The sequence below is a fragment of the Lonchura striata genome, chromosome 19 (assembly GCF_046129695.1).
Source record: "Lonchura striata isolate bLonStr1 chromosome 19, bLonStr1.mat, whole genome shotgun sequence".
In the NCBI taxonomy this organism is placed as follows: domain Eukaryota; kingdom Metazoa; phylum Chordata; class Aves; order Passeriformes; family Estrildidae; genus Lonchura; species Lonchura striata.
The window spans coordinates 2,146,585-2,168,317 of record NC_134621.1 but is presented as its reverse complement, the minus strand read 5'-3'; the positions used below and the strand labels follow the sequence as shown (position 1 = coordinate 2,168,317).

General features: G+C 37.6%; 1 protein-coding gene across 1 annotated transcript; it reads left to right on the top strand.

Annotated features, from left to right (window-relative positions):
- The first annotated feature begins 1,112 nt into the window (after positions 1 to 1,112).
- GLP2R (glucagon like peptide 2 receptor) lies at positions 1,113 to 20,109 on the top strand. The gene is made up of 13 exons (XM_021538699.2): positions 1,113 to 1,272; positions 5,734 to 5,827; positions 6,434 to 6,538; positions 7,548 to 7,673; positions 9,731 to 9,833; positions 10,417 to 10,573; positions 11,257 to 11,416; positions 11,539 to 11,599; positions 13,131 to 13,200; positions 13,646 to 13,734; positions 14,775 to 14,913; positions 19,170 to 19,211; positions 19,663 to 20,109. The coding sequence occupies exons 1-13, from the start codon at positions 1,168 to 1,170 to the stop codon at positions 19,978 to 19,980; spliced, it is 1,569 nt and encodes a 522-aa protein (XP_021394374.1). The 5' UTR covers positions 1,113 to 1,167; the 3' UTR covers positions 19,981 to 20,109.
- The last annotated feature ends 1,624 nt before the right edge of the window (positions 20,110 to 21,733 follow it).

Here is a 21,733-nt window from a genome sequence, read left to right as displayed (position 1 = left end):
AAACTGGTTGGTCAGCTCCAGATTTCACAGCATGCAGCACTAGAAGGGTGGCTGCCTACCTTCAGAGCTCCACCAGCCACAAATAAAAGTCATAAATTACCTGATTTGCTCTTGATGGTTTCCTGGGCACTGTCCAGTCTGTCCCCCAGGCTTCCTACACAAAGTTTTTCTGTGTTCTGAGGTGTTGTTTATTGGTTTCATGAGGTGCATATAAATATGCATACATATATTAAAAATATATACCTATATATAAAATAAATATGTATATATATATATATATAAATATATACATATATCTATAGCTGTATAAATATATATATGTTTTGTGAAGCTGTTTTGCATTATGCGTATAAATATATATGTGTGTAAATATATACATATGTATATATATCAATAAAAATATATGCATATATCTATGTATAAGTATATATGTGTGTTTTTGTGAACCTGGATTGCATTATGTGTATAAATATATATATCTATAAATATATACATATATGTGTGTGTATATATATAAATAAAAATATATACAGATATCTATGTATAAGTATATATGTGAGTTTTTATGAAGCTGGATTGCATTATGTATATAAATATATCTATAAATATATATGCATGTATATATACAAATAAAAATACATACATACATCTATATATGTATAAATAATATGTGTTTTTGTGAAGCTGGTTTGCATTATGTGTATAAATATATATGTCTATAAATATATACATATATGTGTGTGTATATAAAAATAAAAATATATGCATATATCTATACATGTAAAAATATATATGTGTGTTTTTATGAAGCTGGATTGCATTCTGGAAAAATCACTGGCAAAATTCCTGTGGAGCTTCAAGGAACAGGATCAGCCCTTGCATGTTTTAACAGTTTTCTGACTTCTCATTGGCTAGTGGAGCAGCTCAGTAAGCAGAGTTGCTGTGAAGTTTAGACTGAGCTCTCTGCCTTTACTCAGAAAAACCAAAACATAGTTGGAGTCTAGCAAAGCTGAACACTCCAGGAGACTTCCTCACTAATTTGGAAAGAGCATTCATGGAACAGTGGCATTCATAAAAGAAGACATTTTTACTTCTATTATTTTTTTATTATTAATATAATTGATCTTTAGAGTGAAATAGCAGCATATTGGGGACAAATTTATTCGAATGGGCATGGTGACACTTTTTGCTCTCCATTCCAGCATGGGACTCTGGTCCAGGATAGCTCCAACATCTGCCAGCTCTATCATGATATTGTTTCTTGTGAAACAGGTAAGCTAATTCAATAACTAATAATGGACTCTAGAAAAGTGAATTCCTAGCACGTAGCATTTTAACAAACAAAAAAGCGTGTTTGTTCCAAAGATCCATCCAACATAAAAATTTATTTTTATTGCTAATTAGTCATGAGAAATAAAGGCTGCAAAGCTGTAGAGTTTTATATTAGAACTCTCTCTGACTAGGGAATTTATTACCATTTTATTCTATTAATCCTCATTCATGCAGCGAATAAATTATGTTTACAACCATTTGCACAATCCCTTTTCATACCAGTATTGATTGGTATTGAATTAAATTTGTTTTCCTACCAGATAAAAATACTATCATGAATCACATTTTTTTTCTACTGTTTTTTCTGTGTTCTAAACCCAGCTGTGATTTGTTTCTGGCACTGACTTGTGAAGATTGAATCTCCAATTTGTGAAATCTGGCTGGTTTTGTTCTGCACCTCACCTTCATGCAGAAAGCAAATAAATCTAGATGAGATTTCTGCTTTTATTTCTTTTACGGATCCACTAAACCATTTTATTTTTACTTTTTGCCTAAATCTTTACAGAATTCTAAACACTTGGCTCTTACTTACCTTACAAATTGGAAAGGGTTTAGGTATTTAATGAGAAAATATCTCAGTGTAATTCAATTCGAGGAAATTTTCATGTAGGTTTTTAGTAATCCTTATTTATTTATTAATATCAATCTTGACTGGAATAAATTTTTTTTTAAATTACTGATATTTGGTAAATTTCAATTTAAATGATTAAAATTCACACATATATTTAGGGTACATTTCTTGGACATGTATGAGCATCAGGGCAACAAACTGAAGGTAAAAAGGTGCTTATATCCACTTATTCTCTATTTTCTTGGGTTTCTAAGAAAGTGGGTGTGCAGCTTTATGTGCTGTAGAGCCCATATATGTGTTTCTAACATTTTTATAAAGAAAAAATTACCAGGAGACAAATACATATATATATTTAAAGAAAATATTCCTAATATTTTCATATAATTCAAATCTAGAACTTCTCTGCATAGAGCTTGTGTTTATAGAACTGAAAGAACTCTCAGATTTGTGAGACACCTCACCCAAAGCATTAGTTCCATCAGTGCTAACAGAAAATCTCCCAAATACTTCTGCAAAGTCAAAACTTTGCTGGACTAATCACAGTGAATTAATTTGTCATAGTGGCTCTTGCAACTTGTTTAAAGAAATATGTGCTGCATTTCTTTATATTTTGTTTCATAAGAAAGAAACATTTAAAGGAATAACAGCCATAAATCACTATATCTGTATTTTCTAGCAAAAACCTCTATAGACAGGAAAAATCTCCACCATGCTAAACCTGGATCAGGGCTGGAAGAATGAATAAATATTTTTCAGCTTTTATTTTTAGTTTATGCCCAAACTGAAGGGGCTTTTTTCTGTCCATAAGGGCATAGTTGAATAAACAGAAACATTTCATTTCACTGCCAGCTTAGTATAAAAAATATAATGGGTTCAATTCTGACTTTACTGTGGTCAGTTATAAAAAACTTAAATTCAAATTGGTCTGCATCCAAATATAATCCATTTCCTAAATGGAAGCTTCAGGCAGCTTTTTCTTCTTCATCCAACAAATGTCTAAAGAGTGGCGTCTCCTTGGTGCTATCTCAGTAAATGGCCAGACACTTCCAGGGAATTTGGATTAAATTTCCTCATGGGTGAACTTCAGTGCAAGCAGGGGCCAGGCTGGCAGGCTGAGGCTGTTTCCTTTTTTACAAAAAAAAAATCTTCTGACAACCTGAAATGATGTCCAGTGTAGGGCAAAAGACCATGGGACTTTCTGAGCTTCTTTCTTGGCTTTGTGGCCAAAACAAATTTATCTCACAAATCTTTACACCAATAGTGACCAAGCATTGGCTATGTGACCACCAAAAGAAACTTATCTCACAAGTATTTATATCAATAATGGCCAGGCATTGGCTATGAGACCAAAACAAATTTATCTCACAAATATTTACATAAATAGTGACCAAGTATTGGCTATGTGGCCACCAAAAGAAACTTATCTCACAGGTATTTACATCAATAGCGATTAGAAATTGGCTATATGAGAAAAACAAATTTATCTCACAAGCATTTACATCAATAACGACCAGGCATTGGCTATGAGACCAAAACAAATTTATCTCATAAATATTTACATCAATAGTGATCAGGTATTGTCTTTGTGACCAAAACAAATTTATCTCACAGGTATTTATATCAATGGTGACCGTTGGCTATATGACCACCAAGAGAAATTTATCTCACAAATATTTACACCAATAGTGACCAAGTATTGGTTATGTGACCACCAAAAGAAACTTATCTCACAAGTATTTATATCAATAATAATCAGGTATTGTCTGTGTGACCAAAACAAATTTATCTCCCAAATATTTCCATCAATAGTGATCAGGTATTGGCTATGTGACCACCAAAACAAATTTATCTCACAAATCTTTACATCAATGGTGAACACGTATTGTCTGTGTGACCAAAACAAACTGATCTCACAGGTATTTATATCAATAGTGACCAATAGGTGCTGGCTGTGTGTCCGTGCCTGCAGATTTGAGGAAATGGACAATTCCATCAGGAAGGGATGTGGAATTGTCATTTAGGCCTAACCTGATGCTCACTCTTGTTGAGTGGGGAATCACTGAATTCCTCAATTCCAGGAACGTTCCTCCTCTCCAGGAACGGAGCTGCCAGTTGGCCATGCAAGGTTTCCTTGGGTTTCCTTGGGTTTCCTTGGGTTTCCTTGGGTTTCCTTGGGTTTCCTTGGCTCTTTAACGTGTTTGTTTATCAGACCCTGGAGTGTTCTTCCTCCAGCCCAGCAGCTCTGTCACAAATGCGTCATCTCCAATCTCTGCCTCTTCAGATGGGGTTCACTGACCCACGAGGCCCTGAGGAATCTCCCCTGGCTCCCAGAAGTTTGGGGCCTGCAGCAGGGAAATGTCAAGATGCTTTTTTATTTTGGAAACATGCATTCCTTTCTCATGGCTGCTGTAAATATTCTCTCCTTATCTTGCAGGCACATCCATGGAAGAATGATTAGAGTTTTTCTACTCCCTCATGCTTAAAGTGGGTGTCTGAAATTAGATGAGAGACTAAAAGCAGAGTATTGAGCAGGCAATACTCTTTGAAAGTAGTGAAATACACAGTGAAAACGTGCATGAAATAGTGATCCTGCCCAACAACTAATTCACCAAAACATTGTTCTTGTTTTGAAAGTAAATAAATATTATTTATTCGTTAAAATAAAAGCAAACCATAGGTTTAAAGGAACAAAGGTGAAGTTCACAGCCATATATTTTTCTGGTTACATAGCTCAAGCTCTTGGCACATCACCATGTTCAGGCAACATCAGGGCAACCACAAATGTGTTCAAGGCAGTTCTAAAGAAAGGGTGTAGTTCAGAGAAGAAGAAACTGACTTTTCCTGGAGAACTGAAAGGCACCTTTTAGTAAAAGTTTTTTTAGAAAACTTAAATATTTTCTTAGTTCTCCAAAATTTGCTCCTTAGAATTGGTAACATTTTCAACCAGTAATGAATGTTTAATTTTTGGTGACGTAGCAGCAGCAATCTTTGACTGCTCTGGCCTCTGAAAGCCCTGGTGTCAGGAGACCAGGGGGTTGATTGCACAGAGGGGCCCAGGATGGTGTTCTCTTCTATGGATAAATAATGATCAAGTCATTATTTATCCATAGATTCTACACTGAGCTGTAAGCAGCATCTCCCATTATCCCTCCTGACCTGCCTTTCTTCACCCAAATCATCAAGTGCTTTTGCATTTAATTCTTCTGGTTTCAGCCATTGCTTTCCTAAACAGCAATTATCAGCTGTGACCCCCTTAAAGACCCCTGCAGCCAGATAAAAATGTGGGTGTCATTTTATTGTGTGGGAAATCTAGAGGGCAAAGACTCTTCCCACCTATGGAGACAATAGGAAAGAAAAGCAGTGCCCTATTGAGGCAAAAAAGGGCAACACGGTGTAAATGGTGAATAAAACTAAAATATACAGAAGTGTTTCTTAAAAAAGAAAAAAAAACCAAAAAGGAAAAAGAGGAATAGAAAGATGTCTATGGCACAGTTGCAGCTGCTGGTGAAATAAGTGGTCTGTGAAATGCTGGGCAGGAGAACAGAATGCACCAGGGGAAAGGTGTTAGTAGCTAAATAGCATTGCCTATTCATTATTGTTTTATTCAACTGTTTTTTTGTTGTACTACTCAACCAGGTATGCTTGATTATCTTTAAATATATTCTAAAACCAAAAAGCCCTTTAGATTTTTTACCTACAATTCCTCCATTCTCCTTTCCTCTCCTCATTTCCATGCTCAGACCAGAATTTCTTGTAATGGAAAGAAACTTGTCATTAAGGACTAAAAGGTTCTAACTGATTTTTCTCGTGTACAGTATTTTCACTCCCAGGCCAAAGGTTCTCTACTGGAAAAAACCACTACTGGATGGAACAAATACAAACAGGAGTGCTTGAAAATGCTGCAGGAATCATCTGTAGATAGTGGTAAGGAATTAAGCAATGAAGAAATTTATTAAGACTGACAAATATGCAAAAATTATCTCGTATGTTTGTTCCTACATTCTAAATGTAGAACAATTCACCTGGCACAAATATCAGCCTGAAGTCCCTTGTTTATTTCCCTTTCTCTGTGGTTATACAATCATATAATCACAGAAAACCTGAGCTGGAAGGACCCACAAGGATCTCCCAGTTCAGTCCCTCTCCCTGCACAGACCCCCCAACAATCCCACCTGGACATCCTGGGGAGCCTGGGCAGTGCCAGCACCCTCAGGGGGAAGAACCTTTCCCAAAATCCACCCCAAACCCCTGGCACAGCTCCAGCCATTCCTTGGGTTCTGTCACTGTCACAGAGCAGAGGTCGGAGCTGTCCCTGTGCTGTTCCTCAAAAGGAATCTGCATACCCTGGAGAGGTCTGACCTCAGCTTCCTTGTGATTTTAAGCAATAAACTTATCTCATACACATTTATCTGCAACATCTGGTTACTCTGGAGTGGCTCACAGATTCCCTGGGACAGTGCAGAGTGCTTTCCCTGGCTGCCCGTTGTCTGCACAACTTTTGGTGAAACTTTTATTTGCTTCTCTCCCCAGGAGTCCATTGCAATGGGACATTTGATCAATTTGTTTGCTGGCCTTACTCACCCCCAGGAAATGTCTCCGTTCCTTGTCCTTCGTATTTGCCATGGCTGGAAAATGGTAATGTCAAAGTGGGAATGTCAAAGTGGGAATGTCAAAGTAGGAATGTCAAATTGGGAAGGTCAAATTGGGAATGTCAATGGGGGAAGGTCAAATTGGGAATGTCAAAGTGGGAATGTCAAAGGGGGAATGTCAAAGGGGGAATGTCAAAGTGGTAACTTCTCTTGGAGTCTGTGCCAGGAATTCAGCCAAAGGACACGTGGTGCTTGTCTGTCTTGCCCCAGTGTCCTCTGAAGTGGAGTCTCACTTCTTTCTACCACTTCTGAACTGAGGCACAGAATCATTTTTGATGTTTATTTGCTCTTTCTCTCCATCTGTGCTTGCCACAGCTCTGTATTGACAGCTGGAGAGCAGCACTTGCAAAGCCATGTAAACCTGTATAGTGGTTTTGGGTTGTCAGTTTGAGATTTTTTGGTTAATGTGCAAATTAGTGGGGTGGGTTTAGTGCTGTTCAATTATTAGTGCCCTCACTGGAATGTAATACTTATTACATTAATACATATTACTTATATGTATTATTACTCATTATTATTGTATGTACTTATTATTATTATATGCATTATTACTTATTACTTATTATTGCGTATATTGCTTATTAATTATTATAATTATTTATTTTATTATAATTATTTATTAACTATATTAATTATTACTTACATTCTACTAGAATGTAATACTTAGCTATTTTTTGATGTGATCACCCATTCACGAGCTTAATGAGGAAAAATGAATACAGGGAGATGAAGGGTTCTCTTTTGGATGTACTGTGTGGGTTTTCTTGTAAAAAACAGGTACATTCTGGGAATTCATTTCTGCTGGATTACATTCCTACTTTGTCCTTTGTAATGATAAAAAATATATTGATAAAGACAAAAGAAAAGTGGGTTTTATTCTCGTTTTTGAGTATGGATGGTGTGGAGGCTGTTGTGGAGGTAGAAATCTTTCAAATGTGTATGAAAAATGAAATCTCTATTTTGACCTTTCAAACTAAAACTCTGTTTACTTTCAGGAAGTGTAGGACATGTATACAGAGTCTGCTTGGATGAAGGGATTTGGCAAACAAAGGAAAATTCCACAGACATTTGGCGGGATAGTTCAGAATGTTCTGAGAAAAATCATTTCCAAAAAAATGTAAGTATGTTTTATATTATGGTTGAAAACTTTAATCATCCTAATCCTTTCATGAGTAACTGACAAAACATTTCCATTTAATACCTGCAAAGAATCTTCAGATGTCATTTAAATTACCAAATAGAAAGCTGTTATTTTATTTATAAGAAGCAGAAAAAAAATATTAAAGGGGATTCCTGCTTTACATGCCACAAGTTATTTTCTGTTCAGAGTCCAGGTGCTGATTTTCTCCTAATAAAATAGAAAAACACTGCAACTTGTCAAGCAAGTAAGCATCCCAGCATCTCCCCAAATCACACTGGTGTGTGAAAGTCAGACAATTCCTCCTTCCCTTCTGAGCCTTTCAGCATTTAATGAGCTGTTCATTGGTTATTTCAAAGTTAGCTGGTCAGAGACTGGAGGATTCACCCTTGTCTAATGCCATCCTTCCTGTATTTCTCATATTGCATCAGGCCAGGGGCTGGATTCTATCAGCCAAACTTCTTTTGCCATGGAATTCAGAATTAGGTCTCTTAGGTAAGCACTATCCCTACTATTTTTTATTTTTATTACTGACAGAGTGTTGTTTCTTACTTTATCAAGTAACACTGCTTTACTGATTGGTTATGAAACATTATTAGTTTAGTATCTCTGAGTATTACTACACTATTACTAAGCTCTTTATATGGTAAATACATGAGTTTCCAAACCTTCAGTTTATTTATGCAAATGTAATAAATATTCATAAATGCTGAGTGTTTTCCAAGGATTGTTGTCCATTCTGCATAGCATATTTGTTTCTGCAAGGCATATTATTTCATCTTGTGTGACAGCAGAAAATTTCTTTGAAAGCTTTAACCAGCTTTCCTACCAAGACTAAATGTGGGCTTGTTTTGTTTTATTTAATTGAATAAATTTTATTCAATTTGTTTTGTTTTATTTAATTGAATAAAAGGGACAATTTGTTTGTTTTATTTAACTGAAATCCCCCAAGCTGTTGGAAATAACCCAGAGCCAGTATCTTCACCCACCAGAGGAATCAGCTTGGTTTCATGTGCTTTGGTGTTGCAAAATTGAAATAGCCAAGATGATAATTTGGGATTTTTGCAAGGTTTTTACCTGCTGGAATGTTTCCATGGAGCAGAGTGACCAACAGCTGGGAATCTCCTGCCCCCACACTGCTTCAGCCCCTTCAAGAGAGGCATGGATCACTAGCATGAAATTATTAGAGAAAACTGCTGGCAGGAAAACACTGCCAAATCCCTGGTGCTGAGTAGTAGAACAAGAAAAACAGCAAAATCACTGAGGAAAATACACAAATTCCAAGAAATATATAAAAAATATACACATATCCTGTATCTCATCTTCAGAGATGCTTTCCCTGGGCTGGAAGTTTGGAGAGTTGGGAGGCAGACATAAGCAGCTAAAATGGAAAAAACTTAGGAAAAAGAAATGTTAAATTAGGGAAATTGAAAGGAAATTTGTGCAGGGGCAGGAGCTGGATTTCAACAATCCTGGTTGGTACTTACAATTCAGGATGTCCTATGATAATCTATGAAAGTGTGAGTGGTTCTCTTCCTCCTCTGAGGTCTTGTTTGTCATTCAAAGACATTCAAGACAGCTCTAATTTATTAATTATATTTTTTCCTTTGAATTCAAGACAGAAGTCAGCCTGTTTCAATAGCCAGAGCTGGCTCCCAGAATTGTGCAGAGCTGGTTGGTGGCTGTGTGTCCAGGCCACTCACGCACTTGGTGCGCAGGTTGTGTTGATCTCTGCAGCTGCCAACCCACCAGCATCCTCCTGGCGCACAAGAATCGTGGCTACCTCATTTGTGATTTGGGCTACAAGTGGTGATTGGGCAGGAGAAAGCTGGGATTAGTCTGGGAGTGCCTTTGGATTGAAAAAGGAGCTCGGCGTGCAAGCATCTGTGTCACACACTGATTTCAAAAGGCAGTGCAGAGAGCAGGGATCAGAATCCTGCCCTGGCTCCTTCAAAGTGATCCCCCAAGTTTCTGGGCTGTGTTTCTGCCCCGTCCCCCTGCCTACACAACACATTTTTCTTCTTTTTTATTCCCAGGAAGAAGAACATAAACTACTCACCACGTTACAGCTGTTGTACACGATAGGATATTACTTTTCTCTCATCTCACTGGTACTAGCTCTGCTTATACTTTCTTTACTCAGGTTAGTAAAAATTTACATGCATTTTAAACATACACAGCTGTGTACTCATACTCTCTTTTTTATGAAATTGAAGTAATCATTTAGTCTTCCAGTAACTGAAGGGGCTACAAAAAAGCTGGGGATGAGCTTTGGAAAAGGGCATGGAGTGATAGGACAAGGGGGAATGGCTTTGAGCTGAAATGATGGATTTAGTTTAGGTGTTAAGTAGAAATTCTTTGTTAAGTAGAAATTCTTTGCTGTGAGGCCCTGGCACAGGTCATCCAGAGAAACTGCCCCATTCCTGGAAGATTTTAAGGCCTTGGAACAACCTGATCTAGTGGAAGGTGTCCTTGCCCATGGCAGGGAGGATGGAATGGGATGGGTCTTCAAATCCTTTCCAACCCAAACCATTCTGTTGCTCCCAAGTAAATAACTTGTATTTCTCCAAGGAGCAATACAAATGCAGTTTCTAAGCAGAATGCATTGATGGCAATAATATGAATAAAAGAGTTGTTTTGCTGGGTTTTTGTTGGCTTTAAAAAAATTTATTTCTGCAAACTAGATATATTCTGGAGGGTTCATACATTATTTTTTTCCCCCACAGAAAACTTCACTGCACAAGAAACTACATCCATATGAATTTATTTGCATCCTTTATCTTGCGTGCTGCAGCAGTTCTGATAAAAGACTCTGTGTACTACAACATTTATTCCAAAAGGCCGAATGATGAAAGTGGATGGATATTATACCTCAGTCCAGAGGTAATGTGTTAATTCATAGCTAATAATAAATGTGTGCTTCTAGTGCTCATAACAGTTACAGGTTTTGGAAGTTTGCCCTACAGCATCAAGTGTTTGTAAGCTGAGCTTTGGGTGCTGGAATTTTGTTGATAAAAGTTGGGGTAATCAAGATGAAATCCTGATTGTAAGAGATTTCTTTTAAATGAACTGGAAGAACAAATTAATCGATTGTAATATTTAGAAACAGTCACTTAAGCAAAGCATCTTGCACCTTGTAGCCTTTAGAAAGAAATCCTTGTTTATTTGGCACTGATTATATATATCCATAAATAAATAAATATATATAATATATAATATGTATATATTATTATATAGAAGTATAATTATATAAATATATTATATATTATAATAAATATATTGTATATTTCTAATAACTGTATATAAAATATAAAGTGATTATATATTATATAGTTTTTATATATTAAATATATTTATAAATGTATATATTTATATATATATTTAATATATAAAAACTATATAATGTATATATGTATATTGTTGTAGGAATAGAGCTTGTCCACATCAACAAGGAAAATTATCTGCAAGATAATGAAAGATAATTATTATTTCAACACCTCATCAGTAAAAACCCTCACATGCAGATCACGACATCTGTATTTACTCCTGGTCTCTCATTCCTACAGATTGTAATCATTTGCAGGACTGCCCAGTTTTTCATGCATTACTTTGTGGGGGCAAATTACTTCTGGCTGTTAGTGGAAGGAATTTACCTGCATACATTATTGATAACTGTGGTGCTCTCTGAAAGAAGACTGCTCCAGTCATACATTGTCATAGGATGGGGTAAGTGCACTTAAAGTATTTCCAACACTGATTTTGCTGAGTCAGGGGAGGATATTTTGTAAAGGAAAAAAAAAAAATATTTCTACAAGCTTGGCTGGAATAGATTCTTCTTTTCTTTTCAGTTGTTCCAATCCTGTTTGTGGGCCCATGGGGAATAAGCAGATCCAGACTGGAGAATACTGGGTAAGTTATTAAATAAAATTTTCTTTGGAATCCTGACTTTGTTTGCTTGGCTGAAAGCCCTTGGCAGTTCTTGACACAAGAACTGAGCAGCAAATTATCAGATTATACAGCACCTATGTATACTTGTTATGTTTTCAAGGTTCCCTTTAGTACTTTTACATAAAAAAAAAAAAAAAAAAACAAAAAACTTCTGGGAATTCTCAGATTTACTTGTGCATTTAGCAAGGAGTAGAATGAACTTTCACTGTTCCTGAGGTGTTCATCCATTTACATGAAGCAATTGGATATTTTACCTCAGTCCAGAGGTAATGTGTTAATTCATAGCTAATAATAAATGTGTGCTTCTAGTGCTCATAACAGTTACAGGTTTTGGAAGTTTGCCCTACAGCATCAAGTGTTTGAGGTGTTTGTAAGCTGAGCTTTGGATGCTAGAATTTTGTTGATAAAAGTTGGGGTAATCAAGATGAAATCCTGATTGTAAGAGATTTCTTTTAAATGAACTGGAAGAACAAATTGTAATTTTTAGAAACAGCCTATATATATATATATATATATATATATATTATATATATGTATAAATATACATATATATAAATGCTATATATATATATACAAATTGTAATTTTTAGAACACAAACTTTTAGAATTTTGTGATTGTAATATTTAGAAACAGCCACTTAAGCAAAACAACTCACAACTTGTAGCCTTACTAACCTGTCAGTCCTTTCCTTGGAGACCACCTACACTTTGAGTTTATTTCATATTCACTGTCACTTTTTAAAGAAAAAAAGGAAATTGTAATGACAAAACCTGATAGTGACTGAGAGCTGATATTTGGTGAGGGCATCAGGGACAGTAACATGCACCAGTTTTTGGTCTTCAGTGATGCTCTTGGTGACATCACATGAACTTTGTGCTTTATGTATGGAATCTTTTTTTCTTCTCTTATTTTTTGTGGTTTCCGGAGAATTTTATTTGCAACATGGATAATAAGCAACATCCAAACCATATTTATGGTCTTACCGAGTCAGATGTCAGATAAATTCTATACGACAAGCCCCAAATCCTACAGTACCTCAGGCTAATTAGCAAGAAGAAATAAGAAAAAATAGAAGGTTAAAGCAGGAGAAAAAGAGACAGCTTCAAGAAAACTGTATGCATATTTTTTAGCAGATCGAGAAGGATGGTCACAATTCCCAGTTCATTCATTTCCGATCTCCAGTTTCAGATAGATAATTTAAGTAGGATTAATTCCATTATGAGGGTTTGGTGTCATGTTTTGTGGATTCAAAGACTGAGTTTGCCAGATTTATGGTCCAGGAAAACCTGTATCAACATTCATGTGGATAGACCTTCAGAGCTGTTGGTGAAACTCTTCCTAGTTATATTGTTTTATTCCATTTCTTTTGGGGGCCACCTGAAAAAACTGAACTTCACCAAATTCCTTTTGAAATAAATAGATAAGTTAACTGAGCATTCTTTTTTTTTTTTTTTTCCTATGAAAATAATTATATTTTAAATTATTCTCCAGGTGCTGGGGAACAAATGAACACATGGGAATCTGGTGGATCATCCGAGGACCAATGTTATTTTCCATTGCAGTAAGAATTATATCACCTGTATTATTTTCCCCTCCTTGGTCTTTGTAATTAGTGCCATTTTTGCCCTTCAAAATTTTGGAACAAATAAGATACAGTTTTCTGACACAGAAATATCAAGGGAGACATAAAGTGACAGAAGGGATGACATTTTGTTCAAAAAATGAGGAAACAGGGCTCTGTGTTAAAAAAAAGAAATGTGATTTTGTAGTGGAAGATCATATATCAAATTATTTGTCAGGCTAAATAAGGCAATGCTGTTACTCAGTTTTGCATATTTAGTATGTAACAAAAACCAGCTTGTATTCCAGCCTCATCCCAGCTGCATTCCAGTTTTTTGGTGGCTAATTTTGCAAGTGTTTAATATCAATTACACATTGATTTAGTAGTTAACTGATGAGTGCAATAACATTTGCTGTAAATAAATCATTATGTGTTTTCCTTCCAGGTTAACTTTGGCATCTTCTTAAAAATTCTCAGAATGCTGATTTCCAAACTAAAAGCTCAGCAAATGACCTTCCACGACTACAAATACAGGTTTGTAACAAATGACACAGAAGTCCTGAAAGCTTTTTGCTTGAGTTGGGTCTTGTGAACTATTAGAGAATTTATCACACTTGAGATAGCTTGGCTACGTCAAGTGGCATCAAATTAGTAAGATGGTTTTTGAGGTAGTGTTGGAAACAGAAAAAGTTTAATAAAAGGCAAAATAACAAAGCTTTTTTAGAGAAAAATTGAGCTAGGGGTAAGTGGTTTTGGTTAAAACACCCAACCGAAGTGATTATTTCTTTTGTTCTCTTCTTTTTGTAGTGAATTACTTAGGTAGGGATTTTTTGGCCTCTGTCTAATTGGGTAGCTCTAGGTCTGAAGTGAAGTTTTAAAGGATTTATGAGGTGTCTTTTTATGAAATTGAGGAGAGAAACTTTTGAGCTTTTTGGTTTTTTTTTTAAGTAGACAAAGAATAATTTGGCCACTTTGTTAACAGAGGGTACATTCCTACAAACTCCTGGTCCTTTTTTAAATGTTTTGTCACATCAAAAACTTGTCAGCTCCCCCTAAAGATGTACCCACCAGCACCAGGTGTAATATATATTCAGAATATGGGAAATAGCTATATTCTGAATATTCAGAATAGGAAAGCAGGCTCCACAGACATTTCCATGTCTGGGGGGCAAAGGCAGCTCAGCAGCATTTTCACCAAGGTTCTCAGTGCACTGAGATCTCTGCTCTCAGGATCTCCTCTCACACCTGCTGTGTGACACATCTTTCCCTTTGTTTCCAAAACTCAGAAGAAAAGGAAAAACCCTCCAGCACTATGTTTGTGGCCTGAGAGAGAATCAGAATTACTTTATTCTGGCCAGGATGTGCCATGGAAAATATTTTATTTACACAAGCCTTTTAAATAGACTTTCCACTGATTTATGCATACATTATTCTCAAAATCACAAAACTGCTACCATTCCAAAGTCAGAATATTGAGGACATGTTTTTGGAATAATTTCTTTGTGTCTGAGCTTTTGATTTTTGTCACCAAGGATGTTTAAAAAAATACAATTATGAAACATTTTCTTTTTAAGATTGGCAAGATCTACACTTGTGCTGATTCCATTGTTGGGGATCCACGAATTTGTGTTTACCTTCATCACTGATGAACAGGTGGAAGGACTTTCAAGACATATAAGACTTTTCATTCAGCTGACAATGAGCTCATTTCATGTAAGTACTGTTTTGCAAATATTGGTTTTAGGGTTCATGGATCCATGTGCATTTACTGCTCACCACAGTTATAGTGAATTCTGGTTTAATATTATATCCCAACCAACAGTGTCTCTAAATACACTGTTGCAGTAACAAGATAAAATACTTATAAATAAATATAATGTTCTCAAACAACAAAAAAAAGGGTCTGACATTTTCAGAAAAAAAGGTAATAGGTAACAGCTTCTCACAGACCCCTGCAAACAGGATTAAAATGGTCCATTTAAAACACTCCCAGCCAAAATCACAACCATGAGAACATCTGCCTCATCCAAGGTTTGGGCTCGATTTTCCTAAAGGATGTTTGTTCTCCTTAACAGCAAAGTGACACTCCCAGGTGCACACTCACAGAAGTGCTGTACACCTGCAGCAAGTTTTAGTTGTAGGAGAAAATTTGTCAGAGCCCTCACATGATGGAACAGAAAAACGGAGCAGTATTGTAAATGCAGGTGAACCCAGTGGGAAGAAATGCTGATGTCTGACTCAGTTCAGAAGGCTGAATGATTTCTTTATTATAACTATGCTATAATACATTAATATACTATTTAATGGAGATACTAAAACAACAAACCTACTTTTTCTAACTACCATATCTAACTCACTTCCAACTTGTGACCCTCTCTGAGAGTCCAGCCCCAGGTGGGTTGGATTGGCCACCAGGCTCAAACAATCCTCACCAGAATCCAACCAAGCATCACCCCAGGTAAACAATTCTCCAAACACATTCCACATAGGAAAACAAGGAGCAGAAATAGAAATTGTTTTCTATGTCTTCTCTCTGTGCTCCTCTATGAAAAAATCCTGAGAGAGAGAGAATGTGCCTGCACAGAGCAGCATCTGCAGGTGGAAAAGAAGTTTCTCACCCACACAGGCAGGAGTGTTTTAGAGCTGTTCAGGTATTTGCCTTAGTCTGGTGTGAGTAGGAGGAAGCTGAGGTGAGGAAGGGAGCGTGGATGGATGTCAGCTGCAGGACTCGGGCTGAAGGAGCCACACTCCCATCCAACAGCCAGTTCCAGACCCCAGTGATTCTCAGGTGGCCACTCCTGCTCAGGCTGTGCCTCCCTGTAGCCATCTGCTCTCCAGTTTGCCAAGCCAGAGCACTGGGCACTGGCACAAAACATTGCTGTCTGCCTGTCCTGAGCGCTGCAGCCCTGCTAAGTAATTAATTTCTGAGAGTACTAATGAGCCTGCCAAGCAAAGTTGTCCTTTCCCCACATCTTCCTGCCTTGATCTGTCTGGGGCACCAGGACAACAATTTCCAGACCTTTATTTGCTGCAAAGCCCAGTAATTTCTCTGGTTCCAGGTGGCTGCTCCTCAGGAATTCACTGCTCTGACACTGCTGCCTTCTTCTGCAGCCTGAGGCCATCTGAGCATTGCTGCCCTTTTCCCACAGTTTATGATAATCCTGGTTTTCACCTTTGCACATATGCACCTGGGCTCGGGTGTATATATGCATCAGTGTTTTGGCACCATTATTGAGGCTCTACTTTAAAATTTCCACCACAGCTTGAGGGAAAAAAATATCCTGAGTGACAGCAGAGGATTCCTGGAGAGCCACAACCCCAAAGAGCCTGCTGACATGGTGTTCACAAAATCCCAGAGTTATTTGTGTTGGACGGGACCTTAATGTTGGAGTATTAATTTCCTTGGTTAGAAATATCCTTACTTGGAGAGGTTGCAGTGCCTTGATGTTATTTTAAAAGTGCAGAATCATTTTAAGTGAAGATTTTATTTACTGGCTTGTACAAAGAAATCTGATATATAAACCAGCTTATTCATCCTTGCTAAAGAACACAAACTTCATTCCTTTTAGAGAAACATGCATGAGCTTGGCAGCATGTCATGCTTTAGATGCAAAGCTCCATTAAAAAATACCCAGAGATCTCAGCCAATGTTTATTGCAGATTCTCTTTTTTAGCTGCAGCATTATTTATGAAGGGATTAGCCAAAAAGCACATAAACTGTACCCAATTACATTTGTTTAGTCTGTAAATCTTCTCAGTAGTTTAAAAAGGCAGTTAAACTGTTTTGTTAAAGAAAAACAATTATCCCTGGGATCTCAGCTGAAGGTTTAACTCAAACATTTTCAAGGAGCACAAAATTAAATTCTAAATAGGAGTTCTCTTGTAGGTAGGATGCTGCTTTGCTGTAGGAAATGAGGCAATCCAAACATCTTGGCTCCCTTTTGCATGGAAATTGTTACACTGGAAAAAACCACTGGTTTCTGGTGGAGATAACCCAGTTATGTGATGAGTAATTTATCACATTGCAATTGTCATTAGAACTGAAGAACAACTTTGAGGCTTAGGTGTGCATCTGTCCTTTCCTATTGGTGTCTCTGCTCATGAACGTTTCTTCTGAATTTTTGGTTCTCCGTTGTCACTCACACTGGGATAATTCTGAAAATGTGTGTTTGAGAAATCACAACGCATTGGGAAGCTTTCTAAGTGTGAAAATCAATTTACTGGGAGAAAATGAGTAAGCATGAAAGAAACCAGGATATGAAGTGAACAGCAAATATAAACAATCAGCAAAGTTTTCCACCTTCTGGTGGGATTTTCCAGTGCTCTGCCCCTGCAGCAGCAGTGAAGGAGATCCCAGAGGTATTTCCAAACTGAAATCAGCCCAGGGAGGCTCAGAGGCAGCTCCTGCTCCACCGAGCCTCTGCCTTGCTCACAGTGCCTATCACCAGGCTTAGCAGGCTCAGGAGTGGAATTTAAATCCTCTTTCTGCTTGTGGTGCCTGTGAGGCCAAATTTAGAGTTCATACCCGTAACAAAAAGCCCCCCAAAGCACCCAGCAGAGTAATGAACTTTGTACCCCCCAAAAAAGAGAATTGCCTCCAGGAGCAGCAGAAGTGCTGCATTAAAAGTTGCTTTTTAAGCTAGTAAATTTGTATTTAATATAATATATTTAAATATTTAAAATAATAGATGAGACTACATGATATATTTATGTGATATATATCACATAAATATCACCTGTTAATATCACCTATTATTAACTCAATAATCACCTATTGTCATTAATATCACCTATTAACTAATATCACCTATTATTAACACCTATTATTATCACCTATTAATATCACCTATTATTAACTCTAATTAACTATATCCTCCTACCATAACCCAGGTGAAGCATGAAAAATGCTAGAAATAAAATACATGGAGAAAGCAATTCTGTTTGCTATTTCTCCTGTCCCTATTTCCACTGCACATATGCTCAAGGAATTAATGACTCTAAATAATTCAGGACTGCTAGAAAATTAACAGCAGGCTCAGAAAGCTATCGGTTAATTCTGGGTATAATGAAAAATGTTGAAGCTTCTGTGTATGTGGATTTCTTTTTAAACTTTTGTCTGAGCAAAGCAGAAACGTTTCTGGGAAAATATGAGTGTGGGAACAATTAAATGCTGTCAACTGAATTGCACCTTTGTAGCTGTGATATAAATATTGCCTTGGGACTCAGAGTATTTATTCTCTCAATCAGAAGTTTTGTCACAGATGCCTTCAGACACGCCAAAAAAGGGCATTTCCTGAAGCAGTGGGAATAAATCTGCATGTCTGTGGGGCTGAGATGCAGCCTGTAAGCTGCTTTAGCCTGAGCTCAAACCCAGACAGAGAGAGGAAAATGGAAATAATAATTCTGGGGTTGGTTTAAAACAAGTTGCATCTGTAGGATTTTTTTAAGGTGCTCATCTGAATCAATTTCAAAGGAAAAACAGCAAATGGCCATAACACTCAATATAGCTGAACTTTGAACTAACACTAATCACTTAAAAAAGAAATAATTTGTAAAAAGAGCCCAAATGAGCTCTCGGTAGTATCATTCACAAACCCAAACAAGCATATAGATAAAATGAGAAACCAAGCTGCATTTTTTTTTATTTTAGCACATGTGGAAATAGCAGCAGTCATGGTATAACAGCAATAGTTTGAAAAAAAAGTATGTGGTAGCAAAATGATAAAACTGGGTTTTGCAATCTGTTCTTCAGCATCTGCACAAAATGTGCCCTGCACTTGCCAAGGAACTGCCCAAAAACAAGTGACTGGGTATGTCATTAATGAAGAAATGCAAGCAACTAGTTCCCTTTTTGAACATTAAGGAACACTGTTTGTATTTATGGTTTTAACACTAATGTCACCTTTAAATTAGAGCTTCAGGTATTTCCTGCATGCTGATTTTTTCCTCTCACTCCTTTTTTCTTACAGGGATTTTTGGTAGCAGTTCTCTATTGCTTTGCTAACGGAGAGGTAAGACACAACTCTGAGTTCTTAGTTCATTAGTAAAGTGTATTAATGACACCAAGAAGGATGAACACACTGAGCAGATAAATGCTTTAACAGAACAAAGCAGCTACACCAGCACAACACTTGGGTAAAGCTGGTGGTCCTGGTTGCCACAGCCCCTGGGCTTTCCTCCTCCTCCTCGTCCTCCTCCTCGAACAGGGGAGTCCCTTGAGCTCTCACACACATCCCATTTGCAGAGGAAAAACTTTCCTAAGTCAGGGTGAAGAGGCTGGACTCTTCAGATTGATTGAGCAAACAAATCTGTCTCCACCCTACAAGCAGCAGGTGCAAGGTGAAGCCCAAAGGGGCAGGAAGCTCAGCACCCCTCAGTTCCTCTCGCTTTACACCTGGTATTTGTGCCAGAGAGCTCCAGGGTGCCCACGTGCCATAGCAATGACCACGTTCTCCTCCTCAGGTGAAAGCAGAGCTGCAGAAGCAGTGGTCCCGCTTCCTGCTGGCAGATCCCTTTGGCTGCAAGCTCTGCTTTCTAGGGGAAAACATCAAATACCTCAGGAAGTGCTCACAGAAACGGCAAAAACAGCAGCTGAGCAGCAGGCAGCGCTTCTGCCTGGAGCTGAGCAAGCCCTGGGAGCTGCAGCTGCAGAAGGTGCTGGGCAGGCAGAGCACAGAGGCCACGGCAGGCCCTGCCCAGATGAGCATGTCCGACAGCAGCGAGGGAGAGGTCACCACCGGCGAAACCACCGAGGAGGTCTTCGAGGAAAGCGAAATTTAGGAAGCTGTCCCCCCGGGCCAGCACCTGCCAGCAGCAGTGCTCGGAAAATTGGAGTGTTCATCTCTCAGCTGCAGGCTGCTCGGGGTGTGCAGTGCAAGGACGAGGCCGGTGATAGCCCAGCTGTTCCTGTTTTCTTGCTCTGGGCAAAATGTTATTTATCGGGACATTGCTAACCTGTGTGGCTGGGGAGAAGAAGACTTCTGATGGAGCATTTTGGCTTTTGTGGAGTGCACAAGGAAGCAGGATGAACTCTGGAAATAAGTGGGCTCTGGAGACACGTTTTGGCACCTTCATCCACATGTGACAGGCTTTGAGTCACGTCATGAGCAGTCAGCTTTTCTTTTTCATAGGAGTGGCTCATAAACAGAGAGACGTGTGTGGAGAACTCCAGCACAGACTGAAATCATACTCCCTCTCAAGAAAACCACCCCCAATTTTAGGAGAAACCAGACCACACATATATGTCTGTGTGTGTGTGTGTGTGTGTGTGTATATATATATATATATGTGTGTGTGTGTGTGTGTGTGTGTGTATGTATGTATGTATATATATCTATATCTATATATAGATATAAAACCCAAAAAACAAACTTGGGAAGAACCAAGTTTTTGCTTTTCCATTTTTGAGCATCTTCACTGAAAGTTTAGTGGTGGAAATGTCATTATGAGATGAAAACCCAAAATACTTCCATGGAATGTGCCCAAGTGAAATGTTCTGATACAATTTTTGTTACCTTTTTTCTTTTTCTTTTTTTGACACAAGCCACTGTGACTTCTGGTTTGCCCTACATGTGTCCTTAATGACAAAACAGGGGTAATTGCTGCCTCCACCTTCCTCCCAGGGGACCCAAAATGGATAAAGACATGGGATTGTGACAGCACCAAAAGAGTATTGTGAAATCCTTCTTCCTCCAATTAACAAGAGCCATGGTGAAGTTTCATTTCTCACATCCAAACTCAAACCTATGAAATACAATCGAGTTTGTTAAAATTCTATGATCCCACTTATGTAACTTACCAATGCTTTTATGATTATTTATCAGGCTACAAAAGTTTAGCCATGCAACCTGTGGTATTTATAGTCTTTTATTGCAAAGAATAGATCAAGTCATTGACTAGCACTAGTTCAAGAACCTATTTCTGGCACTTTAAAAAGGTATTTCTTTTATAGGTCTATCTGTGTTAACCTATTTAATCAATACCAAGTTGTATATTTCAGTGATATATTAATAAACCGTAAATGTTCGATCCATTTTAAAATAATTTATCTGCAGTTTTTAGAGGGGCTTTTTACTAGAATAAGAATTCTGCTTATATAGAATTTTACTGTAATGGATTTCTTCAGCAGCCACTGGAAACACCAGACACCACACATGCACACTTTGCCTCTTCCTCAATTAAAAACAGACTGATTTCTTCTAGAGCCATTGTTTAAGACATTAAAGAGACTGAGGTGGTTTAGAATGTGTTTTACTTAGGTGTTAAAACCATTGACATTTTAAGATTTTATGGCATCTCAGTGAAAGAGTTTACTTTTAAATTGCATTTTAAAAATTTTCATTAGGTCAAGGAGCCAGTTTTCTGTGTTTTGAACAGCAGTCCCTCGAGCTACATTTTCTCCTCTCTATTATGTGTTTGGGCTTTTTGCCTCCTTCAGTTTATAAAAATCAACTCTTGTTATATAAGCAGGCCCTGTTGGCCTGAGGAATGATCCAGACAAAAACAACCATCACATGGATTCCTTCAGAAAGCG

Bases quoted from the DNA above. Each gene is read 5' to 3' on its own strand.
- GLP2R (XM_021538699.2), top strand. From the start codon at position 1,168: ATGGGCATGGTGACACTTTTTGCTCTCCATTCCAGCATGGGACTCTGG. The intron at 6,539-7,547 runs GTAATGTCAAAG...GTTTACTTTCAG, and splicing joins TTTGCCATGGCTGGAAAATG to GAAGTGTAGGACATGTATAC. The intron at 19,212-19,662 runs GTAAGACACAAC...TCTCCTCCTCAG, and splicing joins ATTGCTTTGCTAACGGAGAG to GTGAAAGCAGAGCTGCAGAA.